This window comes from Oncorhynchus masou, chromosome 15 (assembly GCF_036934945.1).
Source record: "Oncorhynchus masou masou isolate Uvic2021 chromosome 15, UVic_Omas_1.1, whole genome shotgun sequence".
Classification (NCBI taxonomy): Eukaryota; Metazoa; Chordata; class Actinopteri; order Salmoniformes; family Salmonidae; genus Oncorhynchus; species Oncorhynchus masou.
In genome coordinates this window covers 43,974,270-44,000,855 of record NC_088226.1, presented here as the reverse complement: position 1 = coordinate 44,000,855, position 26,586 = coordinate 43,974,270, and the positions used below count along the sequence as shown (strand labels likewise).

The 26,586-nt window shown below is 40.2% G+C and overlaps 1 protein-coding gene across 1 annotated transcript in view; it reads right to left on the bottom strand.

The window, feature by feature from the left end:
• Positions 1-26,586, bottom strand: part of LOC135556280 (BMP/retinoic acid-inducible neural-specific protein 3-like) — a 109,179-nt gene that overhangs the window by 33,460 nt on the left and 49,133 nt on the right. The window contains exons 3-6 of the mRNA XM_064989354.1: positions 19,708-19,898; positions 19,324-19,508; positions 7,740-7,845; positions 7,118-7,354 (exon numbers count right to left, since the gene is read on the bottom strand). Of these exons, the coding sequence (XP_064845426.1) occupies positions 7,118-7,354; positions 7,740-7,845; positions 19,324-19,508; positions 19,708-19,898 (719 nt within the window). The remainder of the gene's footprint in view (positions 1-7,117; positions 7,355-7,739; positions 7,846-19,323; positions 19,509-19,707; positions 19,899-26,586) is intronic.

Here is a 26,586-nt window from a genome sequence, read left to right as displayed (position 1 = left end):
AATGCTCTCCAATTTCTAGAAGACGATTATGCCATGCTTACTCTCTCTGTCTCTGAAAATGAGTCAGACGATGAGGAAATCCCTGATTTAAGTAAAAACATTTTCATTGAACCAGACATTGTGGAGTCTTCTGGAACAGCGATGGACAGTGTTGTTGTCACATAGGAAGTGAAATTGGTGGAACCGTAGTATGATAGCTAAGGAGATTAAGAAAATTCTGAAGTTTTATTGCAAATATGCAGAGGAAGTTGAAAAGAGAACACACAGAAGGCTGATGTATAAAACACCTGAATCTGGATTACATCTTCAAACTAAGGGGGAGCATGACATCTGTGACAGAGACGTAGACGTGCTCATCCATGTATACTGTAAGAGTCTAGCTAGCAACATTTTCAGATATTATACGTTTCTCTATTTAGTCAGAAAGTTGTTTATTGGCTAGCTACATGTCTAAATAAAAGAATCCACTATACAAGTAACCATTTACAGCTTCTGTATCCTGTGCATGTGACAAATAAACATAGATTTTATTTTAAATAGTGTGTGTTTACCAGACAGTGTGATGTGATGTGAAGAACATGACTTGCACCAAAGTCAAATTAGGATATAACGTTAGGCCAAAGAGACAGTGTCCAAGTTCATCAAACCTCCAGTAGAATACCTGTTACTGTAATTTAATTATGCCAATGTGCTTTCATCAATTGAAAGCCCTTAATCTATTTTATGAGAATTTCTAAGATTTCTTCTTTGCATAAAATAGACGCAGACCAGTCTTTCAATAATAGGTAATAGAATTTATTCTCGGAGCGCGCTCCCACTTAATCACGTGCAGCAGTTTATATACAGATCATGACGTCATTTCATTGCTTTAACAGAATCCCCTCCTCTCGACCGGGACAAAGTGAGGTGAAAAGTTCATTCTAACTTAGTAACACACTCCCAGATAACTTTTGACCCCCCAACATTATCGATCACCACTGAACTGACAGTTTTAATTAACAGAAAATCTAGGAATGCACTCACTGCCTTATCTAAAAACCCCAGAGCTAAGTTTCTGTAGGGTCAACCATAGGCCAACGACCTTATCTCTTTTCACAGTCCACAACACATTTGTTTTATTCCTAGTTGGGATGGTGTTCATTAACTTTTTATTACTCCTTGTCCGTGTCACACAATCCCTTCTTAAGAACTCATATTGTTAATCACTTATAAAACAGAATATAAGTTTACTTAGTTACAATTCTATTTAAAATGGGGATATTGTTTATTCATTATTCCATAATAAATCCAACAATACCCTACTTTTATTTTGTCACACTCACAACCGTAAGCTATTTTCTGTAATTATCTCACCATTCACTTGTAAATAATGATCTTGTGAGTTTATTTCCGTGTAATAATGAATTACAAAATTACCTCAAGTTGTGAGCTACAATATGATAATTATTTGAGCTGGCTAGCCAGAAAACATAACACTAGTTAGCTATCCAACCAGCTACAAACAAACTAAGACATTGTTTAGATAGTTACTTTTATTTGCCGGATTTCTAGATTGACATACAGTTGAAGTCGGAAGTTCACACAAAGTAGTCTTAATGACTCCAACCTAAGTCTTTCAACCACTCCACAAATGTCTTGTTAAAACCTCTTGAAGCTAGGGGGCACTATTTTTATGTTTGGAAAAATAACGTTCCCAAAGTAAACGGCCTATTTCTCAGGACTAGATGCTAGAATATGCATGTAATCGACAGATTAGGATAGAAAACACTCTAAAGTTTCCAAAACTGTCAAAATATTGTCTGTGAGTATAACAGAACTGATATTGCAGGCGAAACCCTGAGGAAAATCAAACCAGGAAGTGGCTTCTATTTTGAAAACTCCATGTTCCCTAGCCTGCCTTTGCTCCATTTAAAGGGATATCAACCAGATTACTTTTCCTATCGCTTCCTCAAGATGTCAACAGTCTTCAGACATAGTTTCAGGCTTTTATTTTGAAAAATGAGCGAGAAAGATAACATCGTGTCATTGTATGGCTGGGTGCCAGCAGCGTTTTGCTTGGCGCAACAGAGTTTGGGCAGCTATTGCCTTTCCCTATCCTACTGAAAAAGAAGGTTGCGGTTGATATATTATCGATTATATACTTTAAAAACAGGAAATGAGCAGGATTTTTGAGGCTCTGTTTTCCATTGTCTCCTTATATGGCTGTGAATGCGAGAGGAGTAAGTCTGCCCTTTCTGTCGTTTCCCCAAGGTGTCTGCAGCATTGTGACGTATTTGTAGGCATATCATTGGAAGATTGACCATAAGAGACCACATTTACCAGGTGTCCGCCCGGTGTCCTGCGCCGAAATTGGTGCGCAAAAGTCAGCTGCAAGTATTTTTCCACAGAATTCAGAGGAGAATGCAGGCTTCCACGAACGATATATCAATGAAGAGATATGTGAAAAAACACCTTGAGGATTGATTCCAAACAACGTTTGCCATGTTTGGGTCGATATTATGGAGTTAATTCGGAAAAGGTTTGACGTTGTAGGTGACTGAATTTTCGGTTCGTTTCGGTAGCCAAATGTGATGTACAAAACGGAACGATTTCTCCTACACACAGACGCTTTCAGGAAAAACTGCGCATTTGGTATGTAACTGAGAGTCTCCTCATTGAAAACATCCGAAGCTCTTCAAAGGTAAATGATTTTATTTATTTGGTTATCTGGTTTTTGTGAAAATGTTGCGTGCTAAATGCTACTCAAAATGCTAAGCTAGCTTAGCATACTCTTACACAAATTAGTGAATTGCTATGGTTCAAAAGCATATTTTGAAAATCTGAGATGACAGTGTTGTTAAGAAAAGGCTAAGCTTGAGAGCAGGCGCATTATTTTCATTTTATTTGCGATTTTCAGAAATCGTTAATGTTGCGTTATGCTAATGAGCCTGAGACTTTAGTCACGATCCCGGATCCGGGATGGGGAGATTCAAGAGGTTAAAGTGTACTGTTAGCTAGCTATTGTTAGCTGGCTGACTCGCTTGCAAGCAAACGTTACATATATGATCTTATTATTCGTATCTTAGAGCCATTTGCTTGGCTAATTATAGCCTAATGTTAGCTAGCTAACATTGAACCTGGTTGATTAGCGACCCACAAATTCATCGAGGGTGGTAACGTCATGAGTTGGAATTATGGTTCATTGTTTACCTAGCTAGCTAGCTACACGTCTTAACAAAATACTCACTATGCAAGTCACCATTTCGGGTGAGGTCATAAATTCAGTCTGGCCATCTACTCCTATTTCAGAGCACTCGTCTGTGTGTGTGCCAGAATAACTGATTAATTTACAAACACCCATTGACAAAAACAACTTAATACAACTGTTTCCGGCAGCACAGTTACAGTCACCAATGCTCTGGATAACGTAACAGCCTAACGAGCTCTGCTAAGGCGACTAAAATAGTCAGTGGGGTGTTCTCATTTGTGTCTAGAAGTAGCAAGCAAGCTAGCCAATGTTAGCCAGTTAGCTTGGGTGCTTGACTGCTTTTGTGAGATCAGAACGTTAGAATCAACCCTAATTATTTACTAGAGCGTCAAGTGCACTCTAACACTGAGAAATGCTCTGATTTTACTAACGGACAATCTGACAGCATAGTTGCAGTCACCAACGCTCTGGATAACGTAGCAGCCTAACCAGCTCTACTAGGGCGAATAATGTTCAGTGAGCTGTTTCCTCTTTCTGTCTGGAAATAGCTAGCAAATTGGCTTGGGTGCTTGACTGCTGTTAGTACAGAAAACTCGGATCAACATGTAAAGAGATAGGTGGGGCTAAAGCTGAAGAGTGTGTGAATGTTGCTGAATGGGTGTAGACAAAGGGTTCTCCGTTAGAAGTACCAAAACATTCAATGGCCATTTTCTCAAAAGTGAGTTTACAAGTTTATCGACTTTCAAAGCAGAATTACTTACCCATTGTTCCTCATGTAGTGGATGATATACATTTTTTTTTAGCTCTGAGTCTCTACTTTTATCCAATGTAAAAAAAACAATTGAACATTTCACTATATAAGACCGATTTGAGCCTGTCGGTCACATATACTAAATACATTTTTAAACGGATGGGTTTATTGCTGTATACATTTTGGAACACCAGACTGATAATGTAATGCAGCGTGTCATTTGTGTTTACACTTTTTCATAACAACAACGACAAGTTTGATGTCAGACGACAATAGAATGTTAACTTCTTAAGGTATAGGAGGCAGCATTTTCACTTTTGGATAAAAAGCGTGCCCAATTTCAACTTCCTGCTACCCATGCCAGGAATATAACATATGCATATCATTAGTAGATTTGGATAGAAAACACTGTAAAACCCAGAGGACTAACCGTTCAGAATGTTTTTGTTTGGTCTCTGTCTGTTCACTAAGTTCTCATTGGCAAATTATATTTTTAGGAACCTGTTTTCAGTTTCTACCACTTCCACTGGATGTCACCAGTCTTTGGAATTGAGGTTATTCATTTGTGCAATGAAGAAGTAGGCCATCTAGGAACTGGGTAACACTGTTGAGAGTTGCACAAGACGTGAAAAGTAGCATGGTTTGTTGTCTTCCTGTATTGAACACAGATAGACCCGTCTACAATTTGATCGATTATTAACGTTTAAAAATACCTAAAGTTGTATTACAAAAGTAGTTTGAAATATTTTGGCAAAGTTTATAGGCAACCTTTGAAATATTTTGTAGTGACGTTGCGTTTTTTGGAAGATGTTTTTTTCTGGATCAAACTCGTCAAATAAATGGACATTTGGATATATATGGACGGAATTAATCGAACAAAAGGACCAATTGTGATGTTTATGGGACATATTGGAGTGCCAACAAAAGAAGCTCGTCAAAGGTAATGCATGTTTTATATTTTATTTCTGGTTTTGTGTAGCGCCTGCAGGGTTGAAATATGCTACCCACTTTGTTTACTATTGGTCTATCATCACTTTCGCCAAAAAGCCTTTTAAAAATCTGACATGTTGGCTGGATTCACAACGAGTGTATCCTTAATTGAGTATCTTACATGTCTGATTTAATGAAAGTTCGATTTTTATATATATATTTTTTTTGCCGTGCTGCATTTTACGTTTTTTTCCCAAGTGGGACGCAACTGTTCCCTATACCATAAGAAGTTAATGATGTAACTGCAACAACTGTCTACAGACAAGTCGATAGACGTAGTATGAACAAGCCTTTGGTCTTGAAATCTTTGGTTGTTTTGTACACTACTGTACTCACTCTGTTTAGCACATGGCCTCACATGGGAATCTTTAAAGAGATGGGTGGGGCTAAAGCTTAAAAGGTTGTGAATGATGCTGAAAGGGTGTTGTCAAAGAAGAGCTCTCCAGTAGGTGTACCAAAACATTCCAGGGACATTTTCTCAAAAGTTTACCAACTTCCAAAGCAGAATTGCTTTCCCATTGTTCTTCAACTGTACTGTATGTACATTTAAAAAAATACTTTTTCAAATTTTTCGACATAAGACTGTATCGAGTCAGTCGGTCACATATGTACGCCCTCTGGTGGGTATGGTCATCACAAAACAAATTAATCCTACTTTTTGACCAGAATAAGGGCAATGTATCTATTTGATAACCATTCCGTACAACTGGAATAGCGTATTTTCTCATTTACCAAGGGAAATCCACGGTGGTAATTTCCCCTACATGTTGTATAAATGGAAAACTCATGTTTGTGCAGCCTCAATTGTTTCGATTCCAATTTATTGAATCCATTAATTACAATGTGTCTTTAAAAAGTATAGTAATTTGGTATCAAGACCGGGGGGGGGGGAATTATCCCTACACTCGCCATATTTGAAATGTGTAAATAAATCAAGTCAATCATGATTAGTTATCTAATGAAAATGTAGTATAATTAAGATATTTCCAATGGCACACACATTGATTTGCCATTTCAGATGAAACGTTGGAATGAAGTATAGGCCTACTACTCCTATAGTATTATAAATATTTTCCATTTATCAGCCTTATGTTTTCCGATGCTCTTGATAAGTCATTATTTCATTGGGGCGGATATTGAAAACCTAGACAACGAAGGTTACATATTTCTGGTGTCAATGTTAGATCAGCTAAAATCACTGGATTATTCTTGTGGGGTTTTCATAGCTTGATTGCAATCTTATATTAGCACGCAGGTGCATGTAATCTCCCATTTAGTATTGTTTTAAGAAATCAAGCGCTAACACAATGCTCCAATGCAAAGTTCTGCGTCTTTGTTGTGATCCACCCTTACAGTATAATGCTGTCAACATTAATGTTGTGGATTCAGTCCCACATATGGGCCATATTAATGAAATGTGTTTACTGACACAAAGCAGACACTCTAGACTCATCAATATTGACCTAACATTTAATTTGAATAATTAATCCTTAAAGTACATATTGAGTGTACAAAACATTAGGAAAACCTGATCTTTCAATTACATAGAATGACCAGTTGAAAGCTATAATCCCATATTGATGTCACTTGTTAAATCCACTTCAGCCAGTGTAGATTATGGAGATGAGACAGGTTAAAGAAGGATTATTAAACCAGGACAATTGAGATTTGGATTATGTATTTGTGATATTCAGAGGGTGAATGGGCACGACAAAAGATTGAAGTGCCTTAAAAATGGGTATGGTAGTAGGTGCCTGGCACACCAGTTGAGTGTGTCATGAACTGCAACGTTGCTGTTTTTTTTTACACTCAACAGTTTCCTGTGTGTATCAAGAATGGGCCACTACCCAAAGGACATCCAGCCAACATGATACAACTGTGAGAAGCATTGGCGTCAACATGGGCCAGCATCCCTGTGAAACGCTTTTGACACATTGTAAAGTCCATGCCCCCATATATTGAGGTTGTTCTGAGGGCAAAAGGGGTGCAACTCAATATTAGGAAGCTGGTTCTATTATTTTGAACACTCAGTGTAGACATGAACCCATATATCTTGTCAGATGTCACATTCATCTGTGTTGTGTAATGTTCTGTGGCCTACCTACAGTACTTGGCTCTGTGTGCAAGTATCTTTAATGTTACAAACTCTTTCTATACTCTGAGTGTATCGTCAATCTCATGCACCCTACCTGACTCCTCAAAGTCCTGGTTGGCTATGTTCCAGGTGTCCCTGATGTGCATTAGGCTGGCCTCCATGGCCCTCAGGTCCACATCGGGGCAGTTACACTGGGGGAAGCCTGGGCTGCAGCGGCACCAACAGTCATTGTCCCGGCACACAAACTGACCCTCCTCATTACAGCCAATGTAGTTCAGAGCCGCCTGGACAAACCTAGCCCTCAGGTACTCTGGTAGGATGGTCTGGAGACCTGGCAGAGGAGAGGATATGGTACTGTTTAAACAGTATTTTACAATACTGGGTAAACTACAAAACAAATTACTGTAATATTAACTAGACTCAAATACTGTAGTAACTATAGCATATTGCATTTCTACAGTAAGTTTATATAGGACAGAATGAGGCACTTTCTAGTCACTTTATAGATACATTTCCACTGGCTTGTTCATACATGTCTATCAATCCCTGTGATTCACTTTGGAATCCAGTGGTTTGGTTTCCAATGCCAGACTGAAACACATATTGAAGCTAAATTCCTTCTGACACTCTGGTGCCTCGTCTAATGCTTGGCAGAAAATAGAAACTGTGACAATTCCATCAGAATGTCTGGGTGTGTTAAATTCTGGATGGCCGACCTTGCAGATTAATCTTGTTTTCAGGGCTCTGAACCAGAACAGAGCTGACTGAGTCCAGGTTGTCATAGTTACTGCATCCAAGAGGGCCTGTCCTTGTTTCGGTCACCTAAAGAGAAAGACAGAGGCACATGGCAATAATCCACTGCACTGTGAGAGAGAGCCACTAAAGTCATTAAAAATGCAGGGATGCAGAGTTGAATGTCATGTGGAATGAGATGAACAACTAATAGTACACTCACTTTCTCCCATCTGCCCTTCCACAGGACTAAATATATTACACCTTATTTAGACACAATTACATGTTCACATCTACAGACATTACAAGTAGTCTATATAGGCTATTTCAGTTATTTGATGTATGACGCAACACCAAGGATGTGCGTTTTGACATTTAGTATAGTCTGTTATATGAAAACTCAGAGGCCACGTGAGATTATATCCAAAAAGTATGGTACACGAAAAAGCTTAAAGGTGCAGAGTAGGTTTGTTTGTCTACTCAGAGAACGTGAAGACATACAGTAGCAATGCAACCCAAAAGTCCTGTCATCTGACACAGGGGAGATGATGTGGATTCCCCCCCCCCCCCAAAAAAAAAAAAAAATTCGGAGACAAAGGGAAGAAAGAAAAGCAATCACTAGATTCACGCTGACAAACCTGGAAGACAGGATCTCTTTTCTCTGAGTGGGTGGTTAGATTGTGAACAATCACAGCTCAATCATCATTGACAAAAGGCTGATTTAAATCTCCCGTATATCAAGGTTCCTCTGCCATTCTCCCAAGACAAACTGGCAGCCTGCAGGCTTATCCACCTCCCTCCCTGTCACTTAAAAATTGTTCTCCCCTTCCACCACAGTGGCTCCTTAAAAGTAACTACATTGCCAGTGTAGATTAATGAGTACCTGTAATTATACTGTACATCCAGCAGAAAGGACACACTTTTCCTTTCCGTCTGTGGGCAGAACAGTCGGATTTCTTTGACACCTACTTTAAGGTCACTGGGAAAAAACATAGGGAAGGGTGAGACACGAGAAAGAAAAAGAAAATAAACTGAACTGTGTCAAAAGTTCTCTATCCTTCAAAGCATTGAGACACCAGAACCATGACCAACCTTATCAATGACATAAGTAGCAGTTATTCATTATATGAAAATCACAAGATGTTCATAAAATATTTCACTCAACATTGAGTGGGTGAGAGAAAGAGTGTGTGAGAAAGAGAGAACGAGACAAAGCGAGGGTGGGAGAAAGTGGGGAAAAAGAACCAGAACTTTAGCAGGCCCATCGCCAGCATTTCCATTCTTTTTTTTTATTGATGCTTCGACACAGTTCATTAAAACCCCAGATGTGTCTACAGGGATGGGCAGATTAATTTCTAACACAGACAGATGTCCGACTTAAAGGGAAAATTGACCAAATACAAATCTAAAGCTGGGTTTTCAATGCATAGCAATGAGACCATCTGCAACAAGGACCCAGCGGAGCAGAGCATGTGCACACTTAGTCGTTTCTATAAGAAATTGATTTAGAAAAAAATACTCTAAACGGTGATTTGTATATTTCAGTATGGACAGTAACTTACGGAGGATTTGGGCGCTGTCACTAACTGGGAAATTGCCTGAATACAAATTGAAACATTTAAATGAGATGGATTGGAGATGGGGAGAGTGGGTGGAGAGAGGGAGGATTATATTAATATGCCAAAATCGAGTGCAATTAAATCACGCTGACTATCAGACATTCTAATTGTAGCTGTTTGATTGCTCTTAAAGGATTTTCTGGAATAATTTGTTTGTGTTGCTTGGTTATGTGATTAGGAGGGGACAGGGCCGGCCCCAGGTATGAGCGACATAAGTGGTCATTTGGGGGCTGGCTGGCAAAAAAATGAAAAAAAAAAACTACTTACTGTTGAGAATTAGAATAGTAGAATACACAAGGTACAATTTCAAAATGTGGTTGTGCATCAACAGTTGTCAATTAGCCCATGTCAACATATTTTTTTTTAGATTGGTAAATTAATCTAGCCAGCTATCTGAACTTGTAGTAATCATGGCCGAATTACCAAGCGGGCACGAAGGGCATGAACCCTGTGGAGGCACCCATTGATTTTGTTAGTCACGCTAAGTAAGATATCAAATTAACATCGCATAAGTCATGGCAAAATGTGTAGAATTTCAGGAAATTAGCTGTAAAACTGCACATTTCTCTCCACCTCAAGGCAAAAGGAGTAGAATTATATGAAATTAGTTATACAATTGCTAAACTTTCTCTCCACCCTATGAAAAAAGTAAAATAGCAGAAAACTTGCTTTAAAATAGTAAGTTATACAACATTATATGTACGCCCCATGTAAAAAAGTTTTTTACATTGCAGCAGATTAACTTTTACTTACTCTGGAGAGGGGAAAATAATCAAGAGTAGAGCCATTAAAATGTTTTTCCCATGAGCTGGAGGGGTCCCCAACCAAATCTCTCTTAGGGCCCTCAAAAGGCTAAGGCCGGCCCTGGGAGGGGATGCGTCTAGTATACATCATCAAACAGTACTATTAGTTAGCACCAGCATTCTTTCACTCACTCCTCATGAAGCATGCATTCTTCCTCTGATTCGGGCAAGGATGTTTTAAAATGCCTCAGCCAAAGAATCTCTCACGGTGGACTTGTTTAAAGGTATAACTAGCGGTTAGTGTTTGGGAATAGCTAATGGTTTTAAGGGAGGACAGCAAAAGTGCTCAAAAGTAGTGCAGTAACAACCCTTTCATATTTTAATATGCATGGTGCATTGCCTCAAGTGTCTTGGAAGCTCAATTATTTTCTAAATGGAAGCGTTAATATTATTATAATACCACTAAGGCAGAGGCATTGAAAATGAAAGAATCATGCCTTTTGTTAATTCAACCAATGGATAATTCCACAAAAGCAGGATAAAATGCCACTAAATGTGCCAGAGATTGTCATATATTCGAATAACAATGGGTATTAACCTGTTGAAACTCTAGGGGCGCTATATCATTTTTGGATAAAAAGACGTGCCCGTTTTAAGCGCAATATTTTGTCACAAAAAGATGCTCGACTATGCATATAATTGGTAGCTTTGGAAAGAAAACACTCTGACGTTTCCAGAACTGCAAAGATATTTCTGTGCGTGCCCTAGAACGTGAGCTACAGGCAAAACCAAGATGAAACGGCATCCAGGAAATGAGCAGGATTTTTGAGGCTCCGTTTTCCATTGTCTCCTTATATGGCTGTGAATGCGAGAGGAATGAGTCTGCCCTTTCTGTCGTTTCCCCAAGGTGTCTGCAGCATTGTGACGTATTTGTAGGCATATCATTGGAAGATTGACCATAAGAGACCACATTTACCAGGTGTCTGCCCGGTGTCCTGCGCCGAAATTGGTGCGCAAACCTCAGCTGCAAGTATTTTTCCATGGAATTCAGAGAAGAAAGCAGGCTTCCACGAAAGATATATCAATGAAGAGATATGTGAAAAAACACCTTGAGGATTGATTCCAAACAACGTTTGCCATGTTTCGGTCGATATTATGGAGTTAATTCGGAAAAAGTTTGACGTTGTTGGTGACTGAATTTTCGGTTCATTTCGGTAACCAAATGTGATGTACAAAACTGAATGCTTTCAGGAAAAACTGAACATTTGCTATGTAACTGAGAGTCTCCTCATTGAAAACATCCGAAGCTCTTCAAAGGTAAATGATTTTATTTATTTGGTTATCTGGTTTTTGTGAAAATGTTGCGTGCTAAATGCTACTCAAAATGCTAAGCTAGCTTAGCATACTCTTACACAAATTAGTGAATAGCGATGGTTCAAAAGCATATTTTGAAAATCTGAGATGACAGTGTTGTTAAGAAAAGGCTAAGCTTTAGAGCAGACACATATTTTCATTTTTCATTTTATTTCCATTTAATCAGAGAAATCGTTAACAGTTACACCACTAATGAGCTATGAGGCTATAACTGTATACAGGTTTTTTTTCATAGCCAAAGCGTGAACAAAACGGAGCGATTTGTCCTACACAAATAATATTTTTTTGAAAAACTGAACATTTGCTATCTAACTGAGAGTCTCCTCATTGAAAACATCTGAAGTTCTTCAAAGGTAAATGTAAAATGATTTTATTTGAATTATTTTCTTGTTTTTGTGAAAATGTTGCTGGCTGAATTCTAGGCTTATAGCTATGTTAGCAATCAATACTCTTACACAAATGCTTGTTTAGCTATGGTTGAAAAGCATATTTTGAAAATCTGAGATGACAGTGTTGTTAACAAAAGTCTAAGCTTGAGAGCAAATATATTTATTTCATTTCATTTGCGATTTTCATGAATAGTTAACGTTGCGTTATGCTAATGAGCTTGAGGCTATAAATAGAATCCCGGATCCGGGATTGCGCGACGCAACAGGTTAAGAGGCCTGTACTCCAACCTGTTTCGAAAAATATGGAATGCCAGTAATGTTTCATAAGGAATGGCGATTCTTTGGAAATTTCCAAAGAATCGGACCATTTTTTATCACCGGGGCATAGCCTTAGACAATGCTGCATATCCCCATTTACATCCTAGATGTGTTTATGATTGTTGAGACATTCTTTGAGGATTCCGGCCAGATGTTTTAAAACCACTTTTTTCCTGGCTTACACTATCATCGCTAGCAGAGCTGACGTTAGCTAGCTACCTTAACAAGCTAAGGTTAGCCTACTTCATTGCAACGTGGATTTGGCTTTGAAACATGATAACATTTAGAAGGAAAATTAGAAGGAAAACGTTTTGTCATGATTGTGATGTCGCCAGATTGACTTTAGATGCAGTAAAAATGTAGCCAGCTAACCAAGATTGAGGCGACCACGGAATTTTTGCAAGCTAATATTAGCATTGCTAGCTATTTTTTATTTTTTATTTTACTAGGCAAGTCAGTTAAGAACAAATTCTAATTTTCAATGACGGCCTAGGAACAGTGGGTTAACTGCCTGTTCAGGGGCAGAACGACAGATTTGTACCTTGTCAGCTCGGGGATGTCACGCCCTGATCGAAGTATGTTGTGTTTGTCTTCTTTTATTTGGTCAGGCCAGGGTGTGACATGGGTTTATTGTGGTGTGTTTTGTCTTGGGGTTTTGATAGGTATTGGGTTTGTGGTTTAGTGGGGTATCTAGCATAGTCTATGGCTGTCTGGAGTGGTTCTCAATCAGAGGCAGGTGTTATTCGTTGTCTCTGTTTGGGAACCATATTTAGGCAGCCATATTCTTTGAGTGTTTCGTGGGTGATTGTTCCTGTCTCTGTGTTTATTGTCACCAGATAGGCTGTATAGGTTTTCACACATTTATTGTTTTGTTTAGTTATTTCATGTCGAGTTAATTTATTAAAGAACATGAATAACCACCACACTGCATTTTGGTCCGCTTCTCTTCCACCAGACGAAAGCTGTTGCAGGGGATTTGAACTTGCAACCTTTCGGTGACAAGTCCAACGCTCTAACCACTAGGCTACACTGCTACTTGGCTACCCTTTACTAGTAACAGTAATGGAGTGATTGAGCGGTGCTCTTCCCTTCTCCCAGAGCTGAATGATTCAGGTGCTCTGACCAGACAATGTTGCAGAGAGTAAACCGAGTTGGTTAAAGTTAAAGTTTACTCACAGCTTGCAATTGAGAAGCTTGACTGACGACCTAGACAGAGGTTTAACGGTAAGCGAAGCTGGCTACAGCTCATACCTTTATCTAAATTTGTAAAGTTCCCCAAGATTCTATGACCTTGATAGAAAATAACAAAGTTACTCTTGTTTTTGCATCCAAGGGTACCTTTTTATTGAGGGGGAGGACATCGAGACCTTGATACTGTCATGACGTTGCCCTCTTTGGGTACAGCGATCACCATCCCCCGCTCTCTGCTTCTACAACCAGACTGCTGTGGTCAGAGAGAGGTCGTAAATTCCTGCCTCATGGCCACACAGCATAAGAGACAGAGTGAACATTCATAGAAAACAAAGGAATTTCTTCCACCTCACAGAACTTGAGGTCCGAACAAATTTCATGTTCCGGAGAAGGTATAAAAGATCGGTGAAGAATCCAGCTACAAACTGGTCTGTTTGTTACAACTTGGGAAAGCTTATGGGAGACAGTGTGGCCATATTATCATAACGCTGTTTATATAATAGCCTCATATATTAGGTTTACATCTAATTATTGTATAAGATGAAAGAGTATGATACTGTTTGTAAAATTGTGTAATGTGATTTTGGACTGTTTAATGAAGGAAACTCCAATTCCCTTTTGAGTTGAACTTAATCAGAGGACCGCCCCTGAGCCTAGTTAGGGTCAGGCATCCTGGGACAGCCCCTTTTCTGAAATTCCAAATAAAAACCCAACTCAGTCGGACCATGTTTCTTTCAATCACGGGAGTACAAAGATTGCAGACCATTGCTGAATCCTTTAACCATACCACGTGGTTAAACTCTTAGACTATCGATACAGGCAGAATAAGAACAATCTTTGATATGAATTGCGAGTCTGCAGCTAGGAATTCGGTATCATTGAACACGAAGAACGACAACCACCGAAAACATCCATTCAACAACAACATGAATGAATGTCACTCTGAACTATCCCCAGAGAGAGAGAGAGAGAGAGAGAGAGAAACTTCTTAGCTGACCCCCACTCCCCGTTTTGTCCACCAAGCCGTGATGCCGGTTTAGCCCACTAGGGCACATTCCCTTATCATTTCTTGTAACTATATTTACTTATTTACTATATTTACTTTACTTTGTGTTTTGTTTATGCATTTCTGTGAATTACTTAGTAAGTAATAAATAAATGATTTAAATGACTGGGTTCATGCAGATAACCAACAATTTACGACGTTTGGAATGAGACTAACGTGAGATAAAGTAAATAATTCATTAATCAGAAGACTATGGATTAGATATGAAAATATCTGAAAAGTTATTTTAGGAAATTATAACTTTGTAATCTGAATATTTACCTTGGTGCCCCGACTTCCTAGTTAATTACAGTTACATGATTAATCAGTTTGATCGCGTAATACGAATTACAGAGTCTTCAATTCAATGATAGTAAAGACACAACGATACTGTAAGGTTCTGACATTTTTGTCAAAAATCGGTCAGGAACATATCTTTAGATGGTTCTTCATATGTCTGTGAAGTTAGATTTTTGAAAAAGTAAAGTGAAAAAAAGGAAAAACTAGTAAATTTGATCTGCATAAATCCATTTGAACCCATTGGCTCTATACAGTTCTATCTGAAATTGAATCACAAGCCTTAACAAATTCAGACAGGCCAATCAGACCATCTCTTTGCCATCTGCCGCTAAGTATGGTCTTGGCCATGTGTGGACAACCCCAGTCCCCGGAGTCCTGATTGGTGTCACTTTTGTCCCAGCACCAGCTTACACACCTGACACCAATAATCAACTAATCATGATCTTCAGTTTAGAAGGCAATTAGTTTAATCAGCTGTGTTTGCTAGGGATGGGGGGTATGTTACAATCTGTCCCCGAGGAGTGTAGCTGCCGATCCCTGGTCTGAGCTAGTCGAGCCAACAAGCAAAATCTTAAAGTACAAAAAATCTTCAAGTAAATAATGTTGTCCCATCATTCAGTGATGACAGTAATTTGTCTGATGATTATAATACCTTTCTTTATGTATTTGATGATGTGTTCTGACTATCTTGGCAAACTAGTGTTATTCTATCATTTACATATTGAAATAGTTACAGTTTTTCCATCAAATCCGTTCTACATCGTGAACTGCTGCTACTGTCATTTTTCACTATATTTATCTTGCGTTCCAAAGCTTAAACCATAACAAGTTATCTTAATTCTCCTACAAATGAACCATAACAGGACATGAATGACTAAACACCACATCCTAGCAGACCAGAAGATTGGGTGAAAAACACTCCTCTATCCTTTCTCACATCGATGGATAGTTGTTTTTCAAGCTAATTGTAATAAACCTCAGTAGAAATTGACCAGAGTTGTAAATCAAACTTAAACCACCTGATTTATGTCCACCTGGTGCTTTCAGTGTTTCCTGTTTGTGTTCCGTGCTCACTGGTAGGTTAAAGAACGATTTATTACGGACAGCGTGAGACACCTTAACTCATACCCAAAATGGCTGACAAATGGGGCAAGCTCTCGAAGAAATTATTGAAATGGAACCGATGATTCGTCTCTCATGCGTAATTGTAGAGGCACCGCTTCCCCTCCTCATCTATTTCATTTTCCCATTCCCTTTCTTTTTTACCCGGCGTGTTACACTTCCAAAAAGTTTTGGGACAATGGAGAATAAGAGCTCCTCCCAGCTGCCCACTGCACTGAGGAAACACTGGCACCACTGATAAATCTACGATAATTTCAGTAAGCATTTTTTTTACGGCTGGCCATGTTACCCCTACCCTTACGGTTGGCCATGCTACCCCTCTTACGGCCACCGGGCTACACCTCCCCTGGCCAACAGCTCTGTACCCCCTGCAGAAATTTGCCCAAGCCCCCCCTCCCCCCCGGTTATCCTTCACCCAAATCCAGACAACTGATTTTCTGAAAGAGCAGCAAAATCCGTATCCCTACAAATCAGCTGGGCTGGACAATCTGGACCCTCTCTCTCTAAATATATACATATTTGTTTAATTAACCTGGGATAGGGGGCAGCATTTTCACTTTTGGATGAAATGCATGCCCCGAGTAAACTGCCTCCTACTCAGTCCCAGATGCTAATATATGCATATTATTAGTATTATTGGATAGAAAACACTCTGAAGTTTCAAAAACTGTTTGAATGATGTCTTGTCTGTGAGTATATAGAACTCATATGGCAGGCGAAAACCTAAGAAAAATCCAACCAGGAAGTGAGAAATCTGAGGTTTGTAGTTTTTCAAAGCTTGGCCTACCGAATACACAGTGTCTATGGAGTCAAGTTGCACTTCCTAAGGCTTCCACTAGATGTCAACCATCTTTGAAACTTGTTTTAGGCTTCTGCTATAAAGGGGGGAGGGGAATGGGAGCTGAATGAGTCATGGGTCTTGCAGAGTGTCAGACTCGTGACACGCGGTCCAGACAGAGTTAGCTCTCGTTCCAGTGCTTTTCTACAGACAATGGAATGCGTTTGACATGTTTCTAGCGGAACGCCTGCGCAAGAAAAGTAAAAAAAAATCTTAAGAAGCCAAGTTAACAAACAGATCACCGACCATTTCGAATCCCACCGTACCTTCTCCACTATGCAATCTGGTTTCCGAGCTGGTCATGGGTGCAACTCTGCCACACTCAAGGTCCTAAACAATATCATAACCGCCATTGATAAAAGACAGTACTGTGCAGCCATCTTCATCGACCTGGCCAAGGCCTTCAACTCTGTCAATCACTGCATTCTTTTCGGCAGACTCAATAGCCTTAGTTTATCAAATGACTGCCTCGCCTGGTTCACCAACTACTTCTCAGATAGAGTTCAGTGTGTCAAATCGGAGGGCCTGTCCGGACCTCTGGCAATCTCTATGGAGATGCCACAGGGTTGAATTCTTGGGCTGACTATTTTCTCTGTATATATCAATGACGTCGCTCTTGCTGCTGGTGATTCTCTAGTAAAACTAAATGCATGTCCTTCAACCGATTGCTGCCCGCACACGCCCACCCGACTAGCATCACTACTCTGGACGGATCTGACTGTTCTGATATGTGGACAACTACAAATACCTAGGTGTCTGGTTAGACTGTAAACTCTCCTCCAGACTCACATTAAGCATCTCCAATTCAAAATTGAATTTGGCAACAAAGCCTCCTTCACTCATTCTGCCAAACGTACCCTCATAAAACTGACTATCCTACCGATCCTTGACTTCAGCGATGTCATTTACAAAACAGCATCTATCACTTTACTCCGCAAATTGGATTTAGTCTATTACAGTACCATCTGTTTTGTCACTTACGACCCATATACTACCGACCACTGCGACCTGTATGCTCTTGTTGGCTGGCCCTCGCTACATATTCGTCAAACCCACTGGCTCCAGGTCATCTAGGTAAAGCCCTGCCTTATCTCAGCTCACTGGTCACCATAGCAACACCCACCCGTAGCACATGCTCCAGCAGGTATATTTCACTGGTCAATCTCAAAGCCAACACCTCATTTGGCCGCCTTTCCTTCCAGTTCTCTGACGCCATTGACTGGAACAAATCGTAAAAATCACTGAAGTTGGAGACATATCTCCCTCTCTAACTTTAAGCATCAGCAGTCAGAGCAGCTTACCGATCATTGTACCTATACACAGCCCCTCTGTAAGTAGCACACCCAACTACCTCATCCCCATATTGTTATTTTTTCGTTGTACTTTTGCACCCCAGCATCTCTACTTGCATGTCACCATCTGCACATCTATCACTCCATTGTTAATGCTAAATTGTAATTATTTTGCCTCTATGGGCTATTTGTTGCCTTACCTCCTTAATCTTACTACGTTTGCACACACTGTACATAGACTTTTCTATTTTGTTACTGACTGTACATTTGTTTATCCCATGTGGAACTCTGTGTTGTTGTTTTTGTCGCACTGTTTTGCTTTATCTTGGCCAGGTCGCAGTTATAAATGAGAACGTGTTCTCAACTGGCCTACCTGGTTAAATAAAGGTGCAATTAAATTAAATTCAGTAGCAAAGGGTTTTCTCCTCTTGAATCTCTAAAAGCCATTGTCCGGTGCTCTCTCTGAGAAGCTTTTGTCTTGAAATCCGTCTTCATCTTAGTGAGGTAGAAATCCATGGCCTGAATTAAAGCCTGCTGATGCTGTGAATATTTCACATCAGTCACCTGAAACTGCCTCCCAACAAATGCAACTATGATGACTTCTGCTCCATTCATCTTAATCAGAGGATTTTAGCAACACTTTGTCCACGAGGACACTTCCAACGCAGCCATGGTGTGTCCTTTTGCCAATTCAATTGAATGACTATGCCTTATCTGTCTGTGGTTGCCCATGATGGGATAGCACTGGGATGAGTCAATGAAAAATGGAAGGACGCTTACAGAACAGCAAGTGAGTTTTTAATTAATCTCAGATAATGTTAGGAATCAACACTCAGCTGTATAATTTTGTTAGGGACGACCATCACAGTGTTTCCCAAAGCCTCATTATGAGCAAAATAGTCCAGCAGTGTAGTTTTATACAATTACTTAAAGAAACTTAAATTAGCTGGGATGGCTTACCAGCTCGTCCAAAACTACCATTTGGGAAACACCGCTCTAATACAAGGTGCCTGTGCTAGGGAAATTCCTCATTGATAATCCTGTCATTGTCACAGGTACATGTAAATATACCACAGGCTCACATGGAAACTGCCAAACGTCCTGCTGTGCAAAGGGCAAACTCAGCCGATCAGACTCATTATTCAGTAATGATGATGGTCCCAGCTAGAGAGCTCTGGGAATGAAAGACGGGATGAATTGATGATATTTAAATCAAACACACATCCTGCTATTTATGAAACTTTCATCCTGGCGCCAACAGACACAACTACAGCACACATCACAGATGGAACTACAAAGCAAAACTGCGAGGTTTATTCTAACCATTGTATGGTTACCTTGATGGCTGTGGATGCTATTTGGATGTGGTGTAGCTTGCGCAAGGTGCCTTCCCTGTCGATGAAGTAGGATGCAGCCAGCTGGTGGAGTGCCTCCAGAGTCACGGCCGTACCGTTGGCCTCGCTCGCCTCCACTGTCCTACTCAACCTCCGCTTGTCCACAAAGATCATTAATGACTCCTCCCCTAAACACAAACAAGGGCACAGAACGGTGCAGAATATGCACTGAGAACTGGGCCGGGAATAGTCCACATCCAACACGACACCTATACAGCACAGAGAGAATGTGTTTCTGAACCTGAGAATCAGCAGCATAAAGATTGAGTGGAAAGAAATAGGCCTTCCAATCATTCCAGCAATAAATAAAAGGTTTATTATTCTTACCCCCCAGGGTGGCTGAGAGTAGAAAGTGTGTTCCGTACTTCCTGATGATGCTGTCTGTGATAGAGCTGAGGCTGGGCCGTCTGCCCAGGTGCCTTATGGTCTGAAGGAACTCGGGGTCCAGAGGCAGAGCCAGACCATTGTTATCCTGTCTCTCTAGAGCCAGACTGTTCACCTTCCAGCGGCCAAACTCCCTGCAATGTCACACACAAACATTAGTACGCACACACACACACACAAACAAGCTCACAGGCAGGGATACACACACACACACTGGCAGGGCACACTCCATTAGCAAACACCCTCTATCATAGTCATAGTGAAGAGAGGGAAAACGGGCTCAAGAGCATGTTACAGCCAGACCCAGCCCACACCCCCAGTGCCCTCTGCCAAAATGAAGTGGACCGTCTAAAGGTCTGCAGAGGCCCTGGCACCGCCCCAGAATGAGGCCAATGTCTATCTGTGCTCTGAGTATTGAAGGAAGACTACAACATAGGATTATACTGTTCCAATTGCGGAGTGGACAGAACGACACAGCTTGGGCTGCATTAGAAGACTCATATTCAGATTCAGGCCATGCTGGGTGGAAAATATCATGTCTGCACAGCAACTCCGGTGGCATTTGGATCTTTATGTGCCATTTCCTAAAAGATGAATGGTACCATGCTGTTTTCAATGTGTTCTGATAATTACTCTGTGCCTATCGTGAAAACACTGTCCTTCCCCAACACTTTTTACACAATGGTGCAATCTCGGTTGTGTAGAGTGACTTGTGATGCCCTGCGGCTGGACTGGTTGGTAATCACTGGGGAAGACATTCTGTTCAAAGGGCGCAAGCACACACACACACACACACACTGTGCTGATGAGCTGCTCTCAAGGGTCCTCTGTAGAGGCTAAGACCCTCTGATGAGGATAAAGGGTCTTGATATCCATGCTGGCAGAGCAGGGTTCCAACGGTCTTTATCTAGATTACCATGTGGCTCAAATAGCCCATAATAACCAGGGTTTAGTGGTCAAGCGTGTTATGGAAAGAAGAAAGCAGAATTGTAAAGCTGTCAGACATGAGTGCTGCTGAGGTGTGTTATTCCATTATTAGCAGTCCATGTTGCGAGTGTTCCACCACAGCAAGGATACTATATCTATACCTCACATTTCTATGTGAATTTGGTCAGGTCGCCCAAAAAGTTACATATTGCAGATTTAACACCAGGGGGATTGCAATTGACACCACATGTAGTGAATAAACAAAGTGTTAAATTAATCATTTTGGAATCAACGCTGTGTGGTGTTGTTACTCAACTGCGTTGAGTTAATTTCCATTAACTCTGAGTAAAAAAAACGTGGAAGGGGCCTTGTTCACATTTTCCCAGAATGCTTTGTTGCAGGTTGATTTATAGAAATGTATTTTAATATTTGTGTTTCTGTAATTAACATTGATTGATTATTTGAACTAAACTAATCCAATCTGTAATTGCACCTGTTACTGAGATGGTTGTTACAATTTAGACGGTTTAGGTAGTCTTTTTTGTCAAGTCCTTCACAATAGCAGTCATTTTGAATACAGGTTGTGGGTGATAAAATATTCAAATTGTTGGATATCCTTACTCTGGCTGGATTCCGATAGGAATTACTAATCACTTCACAAACCATATTATTGTGACTTGGAGATCTGATGTGGCCCATGAGCCAAGAGTTTCAGACCATAATGTTGAGGATAACTAGGCCATAACTAAAGTCATTATGAAATGTACAGAGTATACAAAACGTTAAGAACAGTTCCTCCCATGACATAGACTGACCAGGTGAAAGTTATGATCTCATATTGATGTCACTTGTTAAATCCACTTCAATTAGAGTATATGATGGGGAGGAGACAGGTTAAAGAAGAATTGAGACAATTGAGACATGGATTGTATATTGTCGTGGAAATTCTAATCAATAATGAGGAGAGACAAGGTCAATCACCAATCAGGATATTACTTTATTCAAACCTTATAAGGGAGCATAGAGCAATTTGCTTCCACAATATTGAGGCTGGTCGACTCAACACTCCCAAGTGTTGTAGCGAGCAGCACTGATACAAATAATAAAACATAGATTTTATATTAAAGATACACCATCTTGGTCTACATGACAAACAACAGATGCATGGAATGGGTCAAATGGTGAGACTTGATATATGAGAAAGGAGTGTCCCCCAGCCAGATAGCATTTGTTATGAAGACTGTTCTTATTGTACAGAGTTTGGCCCCTAAGACAAGGCTCTGATCTCGTCCCTTGTACTTCACAGTACAGAGACACCAACTCATTCTATGGCATAAATCAAATGTAAAGTCCCGAGGGGAGTGAGTCTCTGGGTCATACACTAGGTATAGGATGACATACAATTGTCCATCAGAGATGACATACAATTGTTCCAGACACGACCCCACACATCTTGTTACGCCTTACCTTCCCCAAGGCCAAAGGAGGGAGTGACTGGCACACAAACATTGTGGACACAGGTAATTGGTTCCCCATTAATCCCCATTCCTTCACATGGTTTAAAATACGTAAAGACACATTCACATATGAAGACAATGTTTTCTCCTGTCCTCTTCTCTATCTGATATTCTGCATAGCACCAGGGACATGTGATAGGCAAGTTTGACTTCTCCCCTCTCTGAACCCCAGGTGACTGAGACCCATATGAGGGAAGAAGTGCAACTCCACTGACAATTCCTTCAACCTCATGGCTTGGTTTTTGCTCTGACAACTGTGGAACCTTACATAGACAGGTGTGTGCCTTTCCATATCATGGCCAATCAATTCGTTTTACCCCAAGTTTTAGAAACATCTCAAGGATGATCAATGGAAACAGGTTGCACCTGAGCTCAATTTAGAGTCTCATAGCAAAGGGTCTGAATACTTAAATAAGGTGATTCTGATTTTATTGGGAATACATTTTCAGAAATATCTAAAATCCTGTTCATGCGTTCTCATTATGGGGTATTGTGTGTAGATTGATAAGGAAAACATTTTAAAACATTTTAGAATAAGGCTATAATGTACAAAATGTGGGAAAAGTGAAGGGGTCTGAATACTTTCAAAATATACTGTGTAGTCATTGTCACGACTCCGACCGAAGGACGCTTCCCTTCCCGTTCGGGTGGCGCTCGGCGGTCGTCGTTGCCGGCCTACTAGCTGCCACTGATTATTTCCTCCCCCTCCTTATGTGTTTATTGAGTGCACCTGTTTTGAGTTAGGTAATATAGTAGTGAGGCTTTATTAGTCAGCCGGCCCGCCTGGTTCCTTGTGCGGGATTAATTATTGTGACCTTCTGTTTGGTGTACTTGTGTGCACGTCTATGGGTTTCGTGTTTTTCCCATTTCGTGGTTTTTCCTGGACAGTTTAAGTCCCCCTGTTTGGGGCGTTTGTTTGTTCATTACGCCATGTGTTTTCGTGGGGTTGGCTTATGTTCGCTGTTTCTTTGTGCATTAAAATAGCACTCCCCTGAACTCTCTGCTTCCTGCGCCTGACTTCTCACCCACTACACTCAGATCGTTCCAGTCATAAGGGTTTACTTTTAATTCAAACACATTCACTTAGGAAGTCACTTGGTAAAGGCTTCAGGAATAGAATGTATTGAATGCAACAACCATGTCTCTGTCACATACAAACACAGTCATGGGTGGGTATCTCTCACATTCACTTGAAAGGCATATTGGAAAATATGCAAATAAAGCTTTACAAACTGCAATATTAAAACACTGAGTGTAAAAGTTCTGATCTCATATGTGCTGTGTAGACACGCATGCTGATGTGATGTTACACACTGCCATTGCAGATATGCACGCATATATACACTCGCGCACACACACAGCAACACTAATTTATTTCTGGAGAGAACACCCACAGGAGTCCGTGCTAACTGTCAATCAAAATATCACCAATGAGAATTTCCACAGAGGAAAAAACAAGTGAAAAAATAAAGTAGCCAACGGGAATCAGTTCATTAGGGCCTGTTTCCTGACAGATTTTTCTATAACGAGGTGCCATTAATGGTACTCCTTCCACTAAGCTGAGGGGGAGAAAGGGAGGGAGGGAGAGGGAACAAGGGAATAAATGAGCGAGGGAGTGGAGGAGAGCTTAACCATAATCGACACAAAGCTTCTGGGGATTTCTGATGGACAGTTATGGATTCAGCTGCAGGTTAGCAAGGACACACACACACACACATACTGGTGGGTTAGCTGGGAAATTCCACCACTGGCCCCTGGCAGTATGTGAGCGACAGGGGTTCCTACTAGTGTGTGTGTGTGAGTGTCAGACCTAGGTTCAAATACATGTGTATTTAGTAATAGTTATTGAAAATACTTATTTGAGTATTTTCAAATACATAGCCCAAAACAATTTATTTTATTTGAATATTTGAATGGTTATTTGTAAAAACCAAATAGTCTAGCAAAAATACTTTCAAAAACTCTCCTGGGGTACTATTTGAAACCCTTTCAAACATATTTTCCCAAAACATATTTCAAATAGCCTCAAATACTCTGCTCTCAAAGTTGGACTACAAATAAAATATGTATTTAAACTCTATAAGTACATGGTTGCTTCTTTTGCTAATTTTGAAGTTGACACATCCTCTAAAAAAAAGAGGATACTGGTGATGAAGAGGAGGAAGGTCTGCAACCTGTAAGTTCCATTGACCTTGATAAAGTTCACTTTTCACAGCATGAACGTTGCTATACTCACACAATACTGCTCACCATTAAAGATTGCTTTCAGTCTGTGTATAACCTTATGAAAGCCGTTTCCAAAGACGTTAACATTGTCTCCCACTAACGCAAGTCAACATTTGCACAGGATCGCCTTGAAGGAGAGAATTGTCTGTAACCAGCCACTGTCACAAGGTAGAATTATCAACTGAAAATGTTGACACACTGCCTGTCACCAAGCTATCCATGCATAAAAAGTATATCCTCACTGATGCTGTGGACATCCTAACCCCTATGATGTTGCCACAGATTGTGTGAGCAAGGATCCAACATCATCATTGCCAACATCATCATTCCTATGCAGAGGACTGACTAAACACCAATTGCTCTAACAGGTACAATGAAAAGCTTGTCAAAAGAAGCTGTTGATAAGCGCCTGACTGTTTATGAGCAGAAGAACCATTACCAGATTGCCTCAGTCTTGGATCCACAATTTAAACTGCCATGGTGCAATGCCACTGAGAAGGCTGTCCTTACTGCAGATATCATCAATCTTGCCACAAAGTTCACTAGCACAACACAGGATGATCCCCCACCAAAAGCAAAGTAAAAGTTGGCCTTCTCGGCAGAGTTGCAGAGAAAAGGCCATATCTCTGTCCAGAGTCTGTGTTCTTTTGCCCATCGTAATCTTTTCTTTTATTTGGCTTTTTCTTTGCAACTCTGCATTGGAGGCCAGCATCCTGTAGTCACCTATTCACTGTTGACATTGAGACTGGTGTTTTGAAGGGTACTATTTAATGAAGCTGCCAGTTGAGGACTTGTGAGGCATCTGTTTCCCAAACGAGACACTCTAATATACCTGTCCTCTTGATCAGTTGTGCACCGGGGCCTCCCACTCCTCTTTCTATTCTGGTTAGAACCAGTTTGTGCTGTTCTGTGAAGGGAGTAGTACACAGCGTTGTACGAGATCTTCAGTTTTTTGGCAAATTCTCGCATGGAATAGCTTTCATTTCTCAAAATAAGAATAGACTGACGAGTTTCAGAAGAAAGTGCTTTCTTTGAGTCTGTAATCAAACCCACAAAAGCTGATGCTCCAGATACTCAACTAGTCTAAATGCCAGTTTTATTGCTTCTTTAATCAGGACAACAGTTTTCAGCTGTTCTAACATAATTGCAAAATAGTTTTCTAATGATCAATTAGCCCTTTAAAATTATAAACTTGGATTAGCTAACACAACGTGCCATTGTAACACAGGAGTGATGGTCGCTGATAATGGGCCTCTGTACGCCTATGTAGATATTCCATTACAAATCAAACATTTCCAGCTCCAATAGTCATTTACAACATTAACAATGTCTAAACTGTATTTCTCATCAATTTGATGTTATTATTAATGGACCAAAAATGTGCTTTTCTTTCAAAAACAAGGACATTTCTAAGTCATCCCAAACTTTTGAACGGTAGTGTATACCAAATATTTATTTGAAAATACTGTCTTTAAAATATTTCCAACGATATGTATTTGAAGTAATTGTAAATACATGCCAATACTTTACAAATTGTATTTTGAAAAACATTCCAATATTCAACTACTTTTCTTTCAAATTAAGCTTATCTTATTAATTGTTTTCAAATGTATTGAAAAGTTGTGCTGGGGAAATGTGAAATCAGAGTGGAGGAACCAGCTACAGGGATCTTAGGACACAGACTCTCTCCCTCTCTGACACAGTATAGCTTATACTGTACAATCTGTGCTCTTTTACAAGTTGATATTATTTTACTACTACTGTGCTGTGTGTTCAATATAATTTGACACTGATCCCTCTGAATGTTCAACGTGCACAACGTGGAATCAGCAACAGAAGAATAGTTTACCATTTTCAGATCAGGAAGAAAGATCCTTTTGCTTGCAAAGACTTCAAAGTCGTCATACCTGAAGTCAAAGTGAAGAGCCAAAAGAGAGAAAGAGATGAGATGAAGAGATGAAAAGGGGAGAGAGAGACGAAAGGGAGAGATATGAGAGAAAGATCAATACGAAAGCAAGAGAGAGACAAAAGAGAGGGAGACAAAAGATAGTGAGGAGAGAGAGGAAAGCAAGAAAGACGACAGAGAGAGACGAAAGAGGGGGATGAGAGAGACACGAAAGACAGAGACACTAAAGAGAAAAGAGATGAAAGA